This window comes from Perca flavescens, chromosome 6 (assembly GCF_004354835.1).
Source record: "Perca flavescens isolate YP-PL-M2 chromosome 6, PFLA_1.0, whole genome shotgun sequence".
Lineage (NCBI taxonomy): Eukaryota > Metazoa > Chordata > Actinopteri > Perciformes > Percidae > Perca > Perca flavescens.
Window position 1 is genome coordinate 32,711,054 of NC_041336.1, and position 18,832 is coordinate 32,729,885.

The following is an 18,832-nucleotide window of genomic DNA, read 5'->3' on the forward strand; positions in this document are numbered from 1 at the left end:
ATCAATTATTAATAATAATTCCCTTCTTTCCTCATCATGCATCCATCGATACATGCTTGGCAGTATCTGGCTTAGTCTGGTTCATTATGGTGTGTCCAGTTTGGAGAGATTGGTTTAATCCTGTATGAGCTGCCCTCTTCCCTCAGCTCGCCTAGACCTACATGTTCCTGTTCCTGTACAGATGTCTTCCTGTGTAACTGTAGTCCCAGTATTCCTCCAGCTGTTGTGTGTGTAGTCCTTAATGATAGTTTGAACCACTACCGGCGTGTGTGTGTGTGTGTTTGTGTGTTAGCTGTTAATGTCAGTCAATAGTTGACCTATTATTAAAGTATATTGTACTATTGGCTTCACCTCTTGGAACAACAACAATAAAGGAAATTGGGGAAACGGAAAAGGATCTTCTAGATGACCATGGCTGTCTTTCTGAAGTTGAAGAAATTGAACTGAACCCGTACAGTAATGTCACTTCAGATCATCAGTAACAAGAAATATTTTTTTTTTAATGATTTTATAAGAAGAGAACAATGTAGAAACAACCAATATGTACTCTTATATATTTCAAAAAGGTTTTGGCTTGCTTCCAAAGCATCTTTTTCACTCTCCTTCAGTCACATCATAGCTTTGGATGAATCTGCCAAAACTGGTTAAATAGTCCACATTGTAGTTTGCATGGACCTCTCTCTGACATGGTTAACATTTTTATCCTAATGTGTAAATATCATTCCTTCATATACACACAAGAACAGGAAAACCACCTGTAACAACCCTCCACATACAGTAGGAGCTTTAAGTGGAGTTGAAACATGACAGGATTACTGTAAGGACGGACTGTGAACTACAAGAAAATAATAATATATGTTTATTTAAAGGTCCCATGACATGAAAATGTCCCTTTATGAGTTTTTTTAACATTAATATGAGTTCCCCCAGCCTGCCTATGGTCCCCCAGTGGCTAGAAATGGTGATAGGTGTAAACCGAGCCCTGGGTATCCTGCTCTGCCTTTGAGAAAATGTAATACTGCACAAAGGCTGAATTTTGGGAAAGAGACTTGAGATACAGTATTAGGGGACCACTAAAGTCTATATAAAAGAGACTTCAGATACAGTATTAGGGGACCACTAAAGTCTATATAAAAGAGACTTCAGATACAGTATTAGGGGACCAGTAAGGTCTATATAAAAGAGACTTCAGATACAGTATTAGGAGACCACTAAGGTCTATATAAAAGAGACTTCAGATACAGTATTAGGGGACCACTAAGGTCTATATAAAAGAGACTTCAGATACAGTATTAGGAGACCACTAAAGTCTATATAAAAGAGACTTCAGATACAGTATTAGGGGACCAGTAAGGTCTATATAAAAGAGACTTCAGATACAGTATGAGGGGACCACTAAGGTCTATATAAAAGCATAAAAAAACAAAAACAGATATAAAATAACAATGACAAAAAAAAATACAGATACAGAGAAATGACAGGAATCTACTCAACCAAACAGGTACAGAGAAAAGAGCTCCGTGCAATCTTTATGCCTTACTACTACGCAAAAAGTTCGGCAGTTTCAAGAGAAAAGCTCCCAGAAATATGCCTGAGATATTTAACACTGAGCTGCTGCTGGTTTATCCAAAGGCATTTTTTAACATAACTTATGTCCGACATTTAACATTTGTACTGCTAGATGTTTTTATTTATTTATTTATTTTTTTTTATGTCAGGGCAAACATATGAATCCAAACCCTGTGAAGTTCTACAAATACGGAAACAGATATGTTAATAAGTGTAAGAGATGTGACTGAGGAGGAGATCCATTGACCGTCAGTCTGTTACCCAGGCTGCTGGCGGCTGCTGGTTACAAGTCACGGACAGCTCGGACCGAGGAAAAACCACTGCACATAATACCAACACGGGTTACATTTCAAACATTTGGTCACAAACCTGCAAATATGCAAAAGTTCAAAAACAAGCAAGTTAAAACCTGTAATTACAGAGTGCAGCATTCCCAACATGTATTTAGATCAGTTTCCCTCTATTGTACCACATTAGTTTAACTTGAGTTGATAAAGGACACTGTCTCTTACATTATAGATATTATGGTGATATTCCAAAAGCCACTGGAGATTTTTAGCTCACAGGGGGTCAGTCCAGAAGTCAAGCGGTTGGGCTTGTTTGTTTGTTTGATTGTTAGCATTAGTAGCTGATGCTGGTGATGCTGTTGGTGTGAACACGTTCAGCAGTGCGGCTCCCTCCAGCGGGCCAATCACCGGTGCTCCGGGTGGCTCTGCAGGCACGAGATCATCTGCTGGACCGGCTTCCCCTCGAAACAAATGTGATAGACGGCTGTGAACAGAGGGAACCTGCAGAGAAGAGAAGAGACGGACTCAGACAGGACCCTGGAGGGAAGGACCTGAAAGGACCTGAAAGGACCATCAAGCACGCAGAGCACCGGCGGATCAAGGGGCCCTATTTTAACGATCTCAGCGCACGCCGTGAAGCGCACGGCACAGGTGCGTTTAGGGCCTGTCCAAATCCACTTTTGCTAGGCGCATTTGACTAATTTGCTGTTAAAATAACAATGCATTGCTGCGCTATTGACTTCAGACCAGGTTTTTGTTGGTCAATGGCGCGATCACTTCCCGCTGCCTCAAGATAGCAATACGCCCAGAATGCACCTGAACACACCTCCCTGTAAGACCAGCACGCCCATGGGCGCCCAGATGGGCGCAGGTGCATTTGCCATTTAAACGACGCGGACAACTGTGTCGGTCTTTATTATTATTATACTTTTTTAATTTTAATTTTTTTTTATTTCTATCTTTATTTTTAATTTAATACATACTGTGTACATATACTTATATTGTTTATACCTATACTTATACTGTTTAATATCCCATTTAGAGAATGTGTGATGTGCACCAACAACACCAAAACAAATTCCTTGTATGTGTTAAAAAAAACCTACTTGGCAATAAAACCCTCTTCTGATTCGGATTCACTTGTGTCAGGCCGGGTGCCAGATAGGCCCCCAAATGTTCTGTGTCAAAGCCTCGCCGATGAACATGCATCAGGAAGATGACATCACTGGGCCTCACGGAGGAAGGCCGATATATCTGTTCTTATGAAGCTCAGTGGAAGTTCACTCAGGAAGACTTCCATGCTCCGCACGTCTCTCTCTTTCCCAACCTAATCAGCTGCATTGTCATCAGCTGAACGTGGGCGTTTACTCTTTCAGTTAAACCAACCAGATTTTGCCAAAGATTGCTGTGAACTATGGCGTCGTTGCATTCAAACTTTAAATCTGTTGCTGCTGTCAGTTGTTATTTCAGGCAAAATCGATGCAAATCGACCCGAGGACAACAGGAGGGTTAAATGAAGTCTCTCCTGATTGATATTGTGTTAGTACCCATTGATTCCTGGGATTCACCGATGTCTTGACGTTGTTTAAGTTTATTAAACACGCTGATTTCACTGCAGCTGTGCAGCAGTGTGGTGGCGTGTGCCAGAGTATCTGCACACGGCCCCACACCTGTCCTTACACCTGGCCTCACGCAGTGTCGGGCCGGTTCCTGTTCATTGTTCAGCACTGCTGGGTCAGAGCACATCTGGATGGCTGTTGACTTCTCTTGAAGAGAATGATGCTGGTCATACTATTATAATAAAGTATAACCAGTTATGGCGCGGCCTCTAGCTCACCCAGTAGGAGCGTGCGCCCCATGTAGGCTGAGTCCTGCAGCGGTGCGGGTTCGAGTCTGACCTGCTGCCCTTTGCTGCGTGTCATCCCCCATCTCTCTCCCCCCTTTCATGTCTATCCACTGTCACTATAATAAAAGGGAAAAGCCCCCCAAAAAATCATCTTTAAAAAAAAAAATATATATATAATATAATAATTACTATAATGCATCCACACCATTATTTTTTATTATTATATATTAATTTGGTGATTTTGTTTTTGATTAATGAAGTTGTTGTTTCAATAAAAAAAAGATACAACATTGCTCAACACATTTTCTCAGAGGTGACATCCTATTGTCAGGCAGAGTATCGGGTGTACAGTAGTCTATATCGATGACGTTCCACTTCCGGGATTGCTCCGATGCCGCCGGAAATTCTGCCACATGTCCGTCCCCTTCCTCTGTCTTTGCGTTGGCGTAAATCCAGACAGCTAGCTAGACTATCTGTCCAATCAGAGTTTTCTCTCGCACGACTAAAACTACTTTTGAACGTACACACGTTCCACCAAAACAAGTTCCTTCCAGAGGCTATTTTGCAGAGGCACCGTGGCTCCGTCCGGTGCCTAGCACCGCCCAACGATTGTGATTGGTTTAAAGAAATGCCAACAAACCGGAGAGGTTTTTCTCCCATCCCAGGAATGCTGTGTGGACTAGCCAGTCTGACATGAGAGACTAGGGGCCCTATTTTAACGATCTGAAACGCAAAGTATCAAACGCCAAACGCAAGTAGCTTTGTGGGCGGATCTCAGGCGCTTTTGCTATTCTACCGGCGGGATAATCATAGGTGTGGTTTGGGCCTAACGTGCAATAAACCAATCAGAGCGTTACCTCACATGCCCTTAAAAAGCAGGCGCAGTCTAATCTGTATCACTAGAGAGGTGAAGACAGAGAGTGTTGTATACGCACTTGTCCAGCAGGCCCTTCTGCTGGAGGATGTGGTAGACCTCGGCTGAGGTGGCAGGACCCTGCAGCTTCTGACCGTTCAGCATCTCCTTCTCCAGCTCCACGATGCTCTGACAGACAGGAGCACACGTTCATGGGAGATGGGAGTGCAAACAAAAAAAAATATAGGGAAGCAGGTGTATTCATTTAAAGGGATACGCCACCGTTTGTTGAAATAGGGCTTATCACGGTCTCCCCTAGCTGTAGATAGGTGGGCCAACGCATTTTTTGTGCATGCGTCGTTTTAGTCCGGTGCAACACCGGCAGCGCCGCCGCTAGTTAGCTTAGCGTAGTGAATGGAATCCTATGTTGCCGGTTAGCATGTTGTGAGTAAAAGTGAGCCAACAAAAGTACAAAAAAAACTACCTAATTACTCGCACTGAGATAAAAAAATGCGTTGGCCCACAGTCCCTTTTTTGGCGACAAGGATTCCTTCTCCTGTGGCTCGGCATAAGTATGATCATCCATTCTGAACTAAAGTGCAGCACAAGGCTTTCAATTTTGCCGGGGCGGTGACAAGCGCCTCTCACTGATCTCCTTCTCCCCGATTCGGCTGCTTTCGGTCACGTGACGCTGGCTCTGAACGAAAACGTGTCGCGGATTAGCTAGACAGGTAGGCTAGTGCTTTATGGCGTAACGACGCCATTTTACGCCAATGAGGATATATTTATGAACGAAGACATTGATTTTAGCTAATAAAATACTCAAAACACTACACAGTGTACCTTTCAAACTTCAAAATGACGCCTATAAAGTTTGCAACAGAAGATATCATCAGATGCGCCAGTGTGACCCACCTTCCCCGTCTTGCAGAAGGCCTCTGCCACTCGTCGATTGCGACCGCCATAGCACGTGGTGATGAGGTCGGCCACGCCGCAGCTCTCCAGAAAGGTGGCCGTGGAAACGGAGCCGTCCTTGGAGAAGAGCTTAGCGAAGGCTATCATCTCCATCAGCCCCAGACGGATCACCGCTGCCTTGGTGTTGTCGCCGCACTGCAGGCCGTCGCAGAAGCCTGCGCCCACCGCCACGATGTTCTGCTCCCAACACACGGACAATATACACGCGCACCTGAATGCATCAACTGTGAACCAGGACTTGTAGCACGGGAAGTCATTAGTCACTTTCACTAGGGGGCAGAAAAGCTCACTAACTTCTTCAGAAACAGCTCTGAGACGCTGTCTGTCACAGCGTTTCTGCAGGTTTCACCAAGTCAAATTTAAGACATTTTAAGACCTTTTTAAGACCATTATGAACAAATTTAAGACCTTTATCACAACATCAACTAAGCCCTAAATTCAGATTTTTAAAGTCAAGTATCGCTAAACTTGCACTTCCCCATAGCTGAAGAATAAAATCTGTTTTATGTCTGTGGTACAATCTGAAAGAGACTCACGCCAATAACAATAAAAGCTGATTGGCTGCAATATAAGTAGCATGATGGTCTCATTTGTAGTCTTAACACAGCAAAATTATATTAGGGCTAGCGAGAGAAAGAACTACAACAATAAAAAAAGAACATTAGAGGTAGAGTTGCACGGACGTAGGAAAATTAAGACCCGTTTCAAGTTATTTAAGACCTAAAACACAATACTGTAAGACAAATGTAAGACTTTTCAAGTTCTAAAATGTTAATTTTGAAATTTTAGACTTTTTAAGACCCCGCGGAAACCCTGCGTTAGCTCATCACACGTTGATGGTTGAGGGGTTATGGAACAGTCCCGTTTCCAGTTCCACTATTCACTCTACGTTTATCCCTAATTTGGTCCACCAACGCTGAGGAAAATATCTGGCGCTTAGTTTGCCGTTTCACGAGCAGTCTGCTCCGGCAGGCCGTGTTGGGGTTTTACTCGACTCGGTCAAAAAACTTTCTCATTTCACAGCTCAACAGTAACACATGCGTCTGAAATATCTGAGGAGAGAAATAGGCAATGCAGCAAAATAATCTTGATTCATTCATTTGCATGAAGTTTGACAGTTTGATCAGAGTCACTTACACCGCGTTAGAGACTCCTCGGCTCTGATTGGTGGTTTATCTAACAGTCTGTCATGGGCTATTGACATCGAGTTCCAAAGACTGATACGAATATTTCATCTCTATGAACAAACAGAGAGCAGTGTGCTTATGCTTGACATGGGTTGGTTTTCCAGTTCTCTTCCCAAACTACCGTCCTTGCTGATTTTTTTGTACCTGTACTTGAGGTTTCAGAGCAAAACCAGCGGGGCCCAACGCTGTCTTGACACAATAACTACAGATATATCGCCGCTTTCCTTAGCCTCATGCTCGTACAGTGTGTGAATGTGCTTGTGTCATGGTGGGTCACCTTCAGAGCTCCACACAGCTCCACTGTGTCGGCATCATCTACCACTGTGATTCGGAAGTTTGGAGTCTGCAGCAGCTCTTTGAACAGCAGGCCATTCTCCAGAATCCTACTGCCTGAACACACACGAACACACACACACACACACACACACACACACACACACACACACACACACACACACACACACACACACACACACACACACACACACACACACACACACACACACACACACACACACACACACACACACACACACACACACACACACACACACACACACACACACACACACACACACACACACACACACACACACAAAAACAGACACAACTTTGCGCATTTTAAAATAGACAACAGAGACAAAATATTACACACCCTCCTGTTATTTCGCAATCCCTCGAAATAGAAAGTTGGCCTTTTGCAGCCCATTATAATCCAGCACATCTCCTCTCAGAGCATGTCAACACTTAAGCTCTTCAACATCCTGTGCTGAAAGAGGTATTAAGAGCCTTTACTTAAACAAACAAAATGTAAAGATAAAGTGGAGTGATGGATGCAGTCACTCTGTGTGTGTGTGTCAGTGTGAGAGTGTGAGTGAGTTTGTGTGTGTGTGTGTGTGTGTGTGTGTGTGTGTGTGTGTGTGTGTGTGTGTGTGTGTGTGTGTTTGTTTAATCTGAGATTCTCTGTTCTTTCATTAGCTGGTCTGGCTGCACGTGCGTGCATGTCGGTGCATGATGGTGCATGTTGGCGCATGTTGGCGCATGATGGTGCATGTTGGCGCATGTTGGTAAATGATGGTACATGATGGTGCATGTAGGTGCATGATGGTGCATGATGGTGCATGACGGTGCACATTGGTGCACGTTGGTGCACGTTGGTCATGTGGCCGTGAGGCCTTTCATGCATAGGGGAACCGGTGTATTTTTCAGTATTTCGAGTACTGCCCCTTAAAGAAAATGTCTTGACAGATCAATGTAAAAAAAAAATAAAAAACTGTGATGCATTTAAAATGATTCTGATATAAACGTATGTTAATATTATCATCAAAATATTATTAAAATATCTAAATTACAAGTAGTCGTTAAGCAGAATTACAACTTTCTTTCACACACATCTTATTGTTGAATTATTATTATGGATGCATTAACCAACCAAACATATAACAAGCATTTTAAGGTCACGGAGATAATTTGAACTACTCAATATAATGTTGGTGAGGTCAATATATAACAATGTGTCGTATTCAATTAGCTGATCATAATGTTGTGAGTGTAAAATATGTATCTGTAAAGAAACTACCGACAAATCAATTTAGTGGAATAAAAACGGCCGTACTCCCCTCTGAGAGGAAGGGAAGTCAAATACAGGAGTAATACTTTGTGGTATTTTTTATAATGTACTTAAATGTGATGTTACTTCCCACCATTTTTAAAGACACCCCTTTCTTTTAGTTTTTATATTTTGATGCTTTTTATCACACTAGTTTAGAGTTTTTACTTATTATATACGCATTTTCTGTTTTTATGTACGGTACTTTAGAGCCGGACTAATACATCACAATGGTTAATATAATCAAATATGTAATAAGCTATTTTATTGTATCATTTCATACAAGCTGCAGCCACACGTTACCGATGGTGGTCTCGCAGAACTTCTCCGCTGCCACCTCATTGGCGATGTTTGCTCCCATGAGGACGCTGACGTCAATCCCCATCTTCTCTCGGATGATGTCGGAGATGAGCTTCAGGCCCCCGGGGCCCTCGTCTATACCCTGACAACACAGAGACGGGGGGGTTATGTTATGCACACTCACATCTTTCATCCTAATGTATTTACAGTAGAACCTGATGAGGAGGGGAGAACAGAACGTCTCATCCTTCACACTTTCACCTCCCCCTGACCCCCTCCTCGGCTGCACACACAGACTAAATGTGTCTAACAGGGCGGATGGTTGAAAGCACGTTAACATGCACGAAAAACCACATGTTGTTTATTTACATTTCTGTCTAAAGTTGGACAGGCAATGTGCTAGTGTGAAGACAGAGTTTTCTTTTGATAAATTGACGATTTTGTTTTTTGTTGTACGTTCATGTTCGTTGAGATGAGGCTTTTATTCTGAAGGGTCAGTTTCATTCAAAACTGTCAGCTAGGTAACAGCTGTGGCGTAGTGTGCTCCCGAATTCCTGCTGGGGAAGTCAGTTACTGAGGTAAATACAGTCCTCTGTGTGTGTGTGTGTGTGTGTGTGTGTGTGTGTGTGTGTGTGTGTGTGTGTGTGTGTGTGTGTGTGTGTGTGTGTGTGTGTGTGTGTGTGTGTGTGTGTGTTACTTTCCATGCCACACATGGAATCAACTCCAGACCCTTTTACCTGCTTAACTGATGAAGTAACAACGAAAGCAAAGTCCACACCTGTCCATGGAACAGCTTTCGAGTCAATTGTCTTTCTGGTCTCTCGAAAAAGAGGAAGCGACACACGAAGGCGCTGTAATTCCCAAACGTCCTCCAACTTGGATGTGTATACCCTCAAATTAAGAGCTGAGATTCTGCACTTTACTCATTATATAACTGGAACTTGAATGTTTAGGTGAACTACAGTAAATCCCCAAGATTGTTGTCCGCGTCCGGACATAAACGGACCTAACTGTGCGTGGCAGCGTGTAATGCAGTGAGTGGGAGAGGCTTGGAGAGGAAGCAGGATTACCTTTATGAGTGTGATTCCCCGAGCCTTGGTGGAGACACAGCCCACCATCTCGTCACAGAGATTCCGGATGAACTGGTGAGGGACCACGAACACCAGCAGGTCCGCTCCCTCTGCGGCGTCCCGCAGCTTGGGGACAGCCACCTGCGGAGAAAACAAAGGACACATACAGATCTAAACTAATCACCAGCTGAGGGTTCGCAGTAAGTGTTGATTTGGAAGTAAAAAGGTGCAGTAGGTAAGACTTATAAAAGGAACTTTCTGTCATATTTGCTGAAACTGACCTTATGTTCCAGTACAACTACAAAAAAAAAAAAAAAAAAATCCGGCTCCTCTGGCACCACCTACAGCCTGTAGTGTGATTTGCAAAACTCCACCGCTCCCGTTTCAGATGCACCAATCAGGGACAGGGGGGGGTGTCTAACTGCGTGTCAATCACTAATCATGCACACACATTCATTCTCCCTTGTGGGGGGAGGGTCTTAGGAGACCGTTTTGGGCTTTAGCGGAAAGGGGGAGGGACTGAAAAGTTGTCTATGTTCAAAGTCCTGGATCTTCACAATCCTACCTACAGCACCTTTAAGCACAGCTGACCCAGGACATGGGACCTCATGTGTGTTTTGTGCGGAGCATTCACACAGGAAGTGAAGTCTGTATTTTTCTCAAATTTGCTGACATTATCCCCCACATACATTATGATGTCAAGGCTCTGCCAAAACTCATTCATAAATCACCAACGCAGCCAAAAACAATCCCGAATCAGATTTGCAGATTCACACAGGACAGATAGTACCACATGATCTCTGCGTTTGGTGAAATATTGAAGGTCATTTGCGGTGGAATTTTTAGTTGACCAATTCCAGACGTGCAGATCCACGCGGGATTAAGATCACAGACGACCTCCGTAATTATTCCTACAGGTCCCCAGGTAATACTAGTCACATCCAACTGTTGTTCCAACAACCTTTCAAAGACTATATTTCAATAACTACATTAAATGAAGTTACAACCTGTTTCCTGTTCACACAGCGTTAGCTCCCCGAGCCGATTCCTCCCGTCCCTTACCACGTTCTCTGGCAGTTTGTATCCTGGCAGGTACTTGACGTTCTCATGCTCCGTGTTGATGATGTCGGTGAGCTTCCTGCCATCAATGTTCTCTTCGTACACCCACATCTTCACGGTGGTGGCAAAGCGCTGCGACATGGCATTATTTCCAACGATCCTGGCGATGGCCGAGCCCCTGCAACCAAAGCAGAGGTCAGAGGTCAGCCTGCATGCACTCACCGACTCAGCTACACGGACAGCTTAATCATCCCTGCCACATTCCATCAAACTGTACAACACTTCACAGCAGTGTGTGAGATAACTCACATTACAATATACTACCTGCACACTGGTTACTTCATATTTAACAGTATACATATTTCATTTTGTTATATATACTACGTATGTAGGTTGTACATTTTTATTCTACACTTGTATATACGTGTAGATTCTTTTTTTTATCCCTCCAAGTATATTTTTTCAGTAGTTGTTTTAATTTTAATCTTTGCTATCTTATTTTAATTTATTATCTTTTTTTTTTATCTTATTATTCCTAGTATACTTCTTGTTTTTTCTGTGTATAGACTTTATTAATCCTAATTGGGAAATAACTCTGTTACAGCAGCAAGTTACAAGGACTTGCTGCTATAACAGAGTAATTTCCAAATTAGGATTACTAAAGTCCATCCATCTATCTATCTATCTATCTATCTATCTATCTATCTATCTATCTATCTATCCATCCATCCATCTATCCATCCATCCACCCATCTATCTATCCATCCATCCATCCATCTATAACTGTGAGAAGTTCTCTCCACGTTCAAAGACAGCAGATGAACTGGAGACTCTGAATTGCTGTAAGTGTGAATGAGAATATGACTGTGGTTCAGCCCTGAGGTTAACCAACGCTCGCTGGCTCCAAGCCTCAACAGCCCACGCAGGAGAAGCAGGGGAGGAAAGGGAGTCAAAGCTCGGTGAGGATAGCCTAGAAATCTAGACGCACCCTAGTGGCAGCAAATTTATTTTGCAGCCAGGGGGGTCTAGGCACTGGTCTGGTCAGGCCAATCACATCATCTATGGAGTGGGTGGGCGGGGCTTATGGCTGCTGCTGCTGCTGCTGTGAACAGCGGTCTTCTGGAAGACTTGGAGTTAAGCTTTTCTTTGACAAAGAACGGCACTGAAATCATTCTTAAAAAAGGAAGATGTGTTCGGAGTTTTGCCGACCGGATACGGCAAAAGTTTAATCTATCAACTAGCTCTGCTACCTTCTTCGTTGCTCTGCCTGGTTGTAGCGCTATCCTATTACGTGCAGAGGGAATTTGAAAGACAACCGTTTATCCTTCCCCTTGGATTGAGCCCTGTCAATGGTGAGTTCCCAGACCCTACATCTGGATGTGGGTCTGGCTTGTCAGGCTACGGTGATGAGGATTACTGGATTGGTTTGAAAAAAGGGTTCACGAGATTAACACAAGACTTAAAAGAGATTATAAGCAATGTCAAAAAAAATGGCAAAACTGGAGATACGTTAATTACAACACGAGCCATGAAAGGGGGAATTTAAATACATTTAAATGAAAGAGTTTTGTCACTTGTCATGGAGTTGGTAGTGTGTTAGGTATCTGTTATTATCTGCTGATGAAGACAGTGAGATCAGAATCCGAAAGGAACTTATTGCTGGGTAAGTAAAACCCACGAGGAGTTGCCTTGTTGAATGGTGCACACATACACATAAATAGGCTATATTAAAAAGGAAATAAACAATGAACGTAATATCAATGGTAACGGAAATTAACAAATATGTACAACATAACAGTTTTAACATTAAGAAGGTAAGAAGGTTGTATGTAGGGCTGGGCAATATATATCGATATTATATTGATATCGTGATATGAGACTAGATATCGTCGTAGATTTTGGATATGGTAATATTGTGATCTTTTCCTGGTTTTAAAGGCTGCATTACAGGAAATTTTCTGAACTTACCAGACTGTTCTAGCTGTTTTATTATTTGCCTTTTCCCCAGTTAGACATTATGTCCACATTACTGATGATTATTCATATAAAATCTAAGTGTGAAGTTATTTTGTTAAAGCACCAATTGTCAACCCTAGAATATCACAGTAATATCGATATCGAGGTATTTGGTCAAAAATATCGTGATATCAGATTTTCTCCCTATCACCCAGCCCTAGTTGTATGATTACTTTAGTGCAGGATGTGCAGAAATGTTGATGAATATGCAAAAGTTCAGGATATATAGTTTGTGTAATGTTCATACTGTAGTCCAGGATTTTGGTTAATGTAACATGTAGAGACTAGGGGTGCGGGGTTAAGAGATGTGGTTGAAAGCTCCAGAAAAAGCAATTTAATGGACTTTAAGTTAAGCTTATCTGTCAAACTATTATTCCCAAGGCGAAGAATTAAATTTGATGCCATAGATATTTAATATAATTTCAATGATACAGTCAACAGCCAGTTTATTAGGTCCACTCAGCTCAAACTAATGCCGTCTGATAACCATGAATACATTATGCTTGTTCCATTTTATGTTATAGAGACGTGCTGATTTAACTGCTGCTCATTTCAGCAGTTTGTTTGCATTACCTGGGAACCTGGGAAAACCCTGACGAACTTCCGGCAAATTTGAGATTTGCTCTGCAAGTCAGTCTGGCCCATTCAAGCCCATTTCCAATTTTTCCAAATCGCGGCACCAATCACAATCGTTGAGCTTTACACAATTCTACGTCACCCAGACCTTTGGTCTGATTGGTTGAAGGACTATCCAATTGTGCCCAGAGGCATTTGAGCGGCCACCGTTGGTGACGCCCCTTTGGAAATGGGCTGTGAATGAACCTTGCCCAGACTAGAGATGTTCAGATACCGATACCAGTATCGGTATCGGCTCCGATACTGCCTAAAACGCTGGTATCGGTATCAGGAAGTACTGGAGTTTATGCACCGATCCGATACCACGTAATAAAGCCCTAAAGAAAATCTACATTAAAGTAGTTTATTTATGTTCTTTTTCCATTATAACTGACTGTTCAAACTGGAGAATAAAAGAAAGTTCTGGGGCATTCATTGTTTGTGTTTGTTCATGTTTCACAAAGAGTTTAACCTGAGCCAGACCGACAACAAAGATAGAAATCATATCACATCCATACAGGGATAGTAGTATACAGCTGTTAAAACATAATGAAATATATGACACTCTGGTATCGGATCGGTACTCGGTATCGGCCGATACGCAAGTTCAGGTATCGGAATCGGTAAGCAAAAAAGTGGTATCGGGCCATCTCTAGCCCAGACCCACTCTCAGTTCCAACTGAGAAGGGTCTGGTGTCAACCAGGCTAAGAGACTCGGTCTTTCTCAGAGCACGCAGACACTGTGTATGAGAAATCCCAGCAGAGTCTACACCTGTTGAAAAACTTAGAGCTTTTAGTGTTAGCAAGGACATTTTAACTGTGGTATACCGGTCACTCGTTGAATCCATACTCTCTTTCAATATCTCAGCCTGCTACAATGCCCTCACCACCAAACACTGAACTTGCACAAATAATAAATCAAGCCAGCAAAATAATTAGCTCTCCCCTAACAGAACTTTACCTCCTGGTCAGTACTCAGGAAAGCCACTATAATCACATACGATCTGTGAGTAGAAAACTGGAGCTCACAAGGTTATATCTACCCTGTTGTAACGTTGTTGCATTTTTCATTTGGAGAAAGTATTGTTGCTGCTGTGCTGCTGCCGACTAAGACAGGTCTGGAACACACGGGAGTGTCTGTTTATTGATGAATGGGACTCTAAACATACACGCCGTAGTCTGTTTTGCTAGCGGCTAGTTGTTATGCTAGCGGCTAGCTGGCCTGTCAGCTGACGGAAGACGATCTAACGTGACCAGATATCGTCACCAGAGCCAGAACTGTGTGCCCAAAGGCACCGGGACCGGAGTCGGACCTGTCAGGCCCAAGGACCTGCAACGGACAGACACCAGACTGCAGTTTCTGCTGTTTGTAAGGCCTCCCTTCGTTCCATTAACTAGCTGTTAGGTGTCGCGATAGCAATAATCTAGTTGGTCTGTCAATAAGAAAATTGAGGCAGGCGAAAAAAAAAAATCCCTCACGTTCATCATGACACCTAAAACCGAAAGGAGAGGACGGTGTAAGTCTATCACAGGTACGCGATCTTTTAAAACAACAACAAGATGTATACATGCAGTTGCTTACACAGCAAGAAAACAACTTCAAGTGCTTCGTCCAAATCTTGGTTGATTCTACTAACAAGAGAATGGATGATATGATTAAAGACGTCCATGACCTTAAGATCAGTTTGCAGTTTTCACAAAAGAAGTGGAAGACCTACATGACACCTGCAGGGAGTTAAAGAAGGAAAACAAGGACGCACGAGCAGACATCACTACAGTGTGTGAATCAGCCCTAACAATGACTGGAAAAGCAGACTACCTTGAGGGCCAATCAAAACGGAACAATATAGTTATAGAAGGCATTCCTGAGTCCCCACGTGAGAGCTGGGAGGAATCTGAGGAAAAGGTTCGGGAGATGATTGCGGTAAAGTTACAGATGGATGAAAAGAGGATAGAGGTGGAACGAGCCCACAGGATGGGAACCAATTCAGGTGACAAACCCAGGGCTATAGTGGTGAAATTCTTAAGACTTAAGGACAAGATGGCCATTCTGAATAGAGGACATAAACTAAAAGGAACTAACATCTTCCTAAATGAAGACTACACGGAGGCCAGACGCCAGAAGCGGAAAGATCTGATCCCTGCCATGAAGGTTGAAAGAGGTAAAGGGAACATCGCATACATCCGCTATGACAGACTCATTGTACATCCTCCCTCACAAAAGGCTGAGATATTAAAAAAGCCAAGCCAAGCCTGTGGGTTCTTAACTCTTAACTTTACACTGCATGCACACACATACACATACACACATAAGTATACACCATTGACTACATGTGACTGAATCATGAATATCATTGCTTTTTGTTTTGTGTGTTTTTATCTATGTAATGTCGACATCTTATAAACTTCCTAGGAAAGGGCTAAAAATAGCCCATCTCAATATATGTAGCCTTAGAAATAAAATTCAGGACATGGATAATTTGTTAAAATCAGACAACATTCATATTATGGCCATTTCTGAGACCCATCTAGGCGACTCATTTGATGATGCTGTAGTAGAAATACATGGATATAACATTTATAGAAGAGACCGGGACACCTATGGGGGAGGAGTAGCGATATATATTCAGAGTCACATTCCTGTTAAACTCAGAGAGGACTTAATGTCAAATGTAGTAGAAATATTGTGGCTGCAGGTTCACCTGCCTCATTTAAAACCTATGCTGGTGGGATGTTGTTATAGGCCACCAAGTTCCAAGAGTCAGTATTTGGATAATTTGTGTGAAAATATTGAAAGAGTATGTGATTTGAATAATGAAATTTATCTCCTGGGAGACCTGAATATTAATTTATTTTCATCAAGCTGCCCACTAAAAAGAAACTTTTAAATGTAACTAGCACCTGTAATCTGGTTCAGCTCATTAAACAACCGACCAGAGTATTCAAGGAAAACACAAGAAGTCTATCATCCACATGCATTGATCACATTTATACCAATGCTGCAGAATTATGCTCAAAAACTGTATCGGTTCCCATAGGATTTAGTGATCATAATTTAGTAGCAATATCTAGGAAAGTCAAAGTTCCAAAGGCAGGGCCTAAAATAGTGTTTAAGAGATCATATAAGCAATTCTGCTGTGAGTCTTATGTGGATGATGTTAAAAGATCTGTTGGTCTGATGTGAGTAAGATGACGGACCCAGATGCTGCAGTTGAAGTATTCATGAAACTGTTGAGTCAAGTTATTGATAAGCATGCACCGGTGAAGAAAATGACTGTTAGAACTGTTAGTGCCCTTTGGATTGATGAGGACTTGAAAAAATCCATGGCTGAGAGAGATGAGGCAAAACAGTGGCAAACAGGTCTGGATGTACATCTGATTGGCAAACATATTGTAAAATACGGAATTATGTGACTAAAATGAACAAAAAAAAAGAAGAAATTGTATTATGAAAGTAAAATAAATAATGTAAAGTATGATGGTAAAAAACTCTGGAGTGCCTTAAATGACATCATGGGCAGAAAGAGTAATTCAACTCCATCTTTCATTGAGGTGGATGGGTCTTTTATTACTAAACCTTTTGAAATTGCTAATTATTTTAATGATCATTTTATTGACAAAGTGTATAAACTACGGCAAGAAATACCAACAATAAGTTGTAATCCATCAAATTCACGTATAACAGACCGAATAATGAAAGACAAGACCTGCACTTTTGTATTGTGTAAAGTGACAGTAGAACAGGTGGAGAAAATATTGCAGTCCATCAATAATGAAAAACCACCTGGTATTGACAACTTGGATGGAAAGTTACTGAGGATGGTTGCTGACCAAGTTGCCATGCCTATATGTCACATTTTCAATTTAAGCCTTGTAAGTAATGTTTTTCCTCGAATTTGGAAAGAAGCTAAAGTTATACCTTTGCCCAAGCAAGCTAGGGCTGCCTTCACCTGCACGAATAGCCGACCTATTAGTTTGTTGCCTGTTCTTAGCAAACTACTGGAAAAAATTGTATTTGACCAAATACAGAGCTATTTCTCTGTTAACAATTTGACAAGCAAGTATCAGCACGCTTATAGGGTAGGTCACTCAACATGCACTGCACTAACACAAATGACGGATGATTGGTTAAGGGAAATTGATCAGAGGAATACTGTGGGAGCTGTGATGTTAGATTTTAGTGCTGCCTTTGATGTCATTGATCACAAATTATTATTGGAAAAACTTGAATGTTATGGTTTTGCACCATCTGCATTATCATGGATAGGAAACTATGTATCCCATAGAACACAAAGAGTTTTTTTTTTTAATGGAAGTTTTTCTGACACAAATCATTTAGATTGTGGAATTCCACAAGGAAGTTCGCTCGGCCCTTTATTATTTTCAATTTTTATTAATGATCTTCCTCTTGCTTTTAAAAAAGCTTATGTGTCCATGTATGCAGATGATACAACAATATATATGTGTGCACCTACTATTAATGAAATAAGTGCAACACTTAACAAAGAGTTGCAGATAGCACTAGAATGGGTAATCAACAATAGACTATTCCTAAATATGTCAAAGACTAAAGGCATTGTATTTGGTACAAATCATTCCTTGAGCTCTAGGCCTCAGTTGAATTTGATGTTAAATAATGTAGTTGTTGAACAAGTAGAGGAAACAAAGCTTCTTGGTGTTCTCTTAGATTGTAAACTATTGTGGACAAGACATATAGATTCTCTTGTTGCAAAGATGGGGAGGAATATTTCTGTTATAAAAAGATGCTCTGCTTTCTTAACACCACGCCTAACCAAACAAGTCCTGCACACTCTAGTGTTATCACATCTTGACTACTGCCCAATGATATGGTCAACTGCTGCAAAGAAAGATCTAGGAAAGTTGCAGCTGGTTCAGAACAGAGCAGCTCGTCTTGCCCTTCAATGTCCAATTAAGTCTAATGTAAACAACATGCATGTTAAACTCTCTTGGTTGAAAGTTGAGGAGAGACTTTTAGCTTCACTCCTGGTTTTTGTTAGAAATATGAATGAATTAAAAATACCTGATTGTTTGTATAGGAAACTTTCATTTAGCTCTAACACACATAATTACTCTACTAGACATTCCACTCGAGGTCTTTTTAAAGTCCCAAGAGCCCGAACAAAATCAATGCAACATACAGTATTGTATCGAGGAATGGTTGCTTGGAACTCCCTTCCAGCTGAGATTACCAAAGTGTCTAATATATCAAGTTTTAAAAAACAAGTAAAGGATCATTTAAGGGCCAGAAGACTGTAACCATAATTTTTTGTATTTAGTTTATGTATAGGAAGATTGAAATGTAAACAAAGATGTTATAAAATTGAAATTTTTATGTTCTGCATTTGTGTATTCATTATGAGATCTTATATTACTATTTATATACAGAGAAAGAAATGTGTATATCTGCAAGGAGACAAATATTAGT

The 18,832-nt window shown here is 41.6% G+C and overlaps 1 protein-coding gene across 2 annotated transcripts in view; it reads right to left on the reverse strand.

The window, feature by feature from the left end:
• Positions 1–1,680: 1,680 nt before the first annotated feature.
• The window catches only part of gpd1l (glycerol-3-phosphate dehydrogenase 1 like), an 18,079-nt gene continuing 927 nt past the window's right edge, over positions 1,681–18,832 (reverse strand). The window contains exons 2-9 of one of the 2 annotated variants that reach the window (XR_003692852.1): positions 10,759–10,933; positions 9,697–9,837; positions 8,630–8,768; positions 6,995–7,107; positions 5,471–5,707; positions 4,638–4,744; positions 2,082–2,357; positions 1,681–1,889 (exon numbers count right to left, since the gene is read on the reverse strand). Coding sequence is in view for 1 of the 2 variants with exons in the window: in XM_028581545.1 (XP_028437346.1) it covers positions 2,261–2,357; positions 4,638–4,744; positions 5,471–5,707; positions 6,995–7,107; positions 8,630–8,768; positions 9,697–9,837; positions 10,759–10,933 (1,009 nt within the window). In the remaining variant the exon portion in view is untranslated. Of the gene's footprint in view, positions 2,358–4,637; positions 4,745–5,470; positions 5,708–6,994; positions 7,108–8,629; positions 8,769–9,696; positions 9,838–10,758; positions 10,934–18,832 lie in introns of both variants that reach the window. The other variant, XM_028581545.1, reaches the window with a different exon arrangement.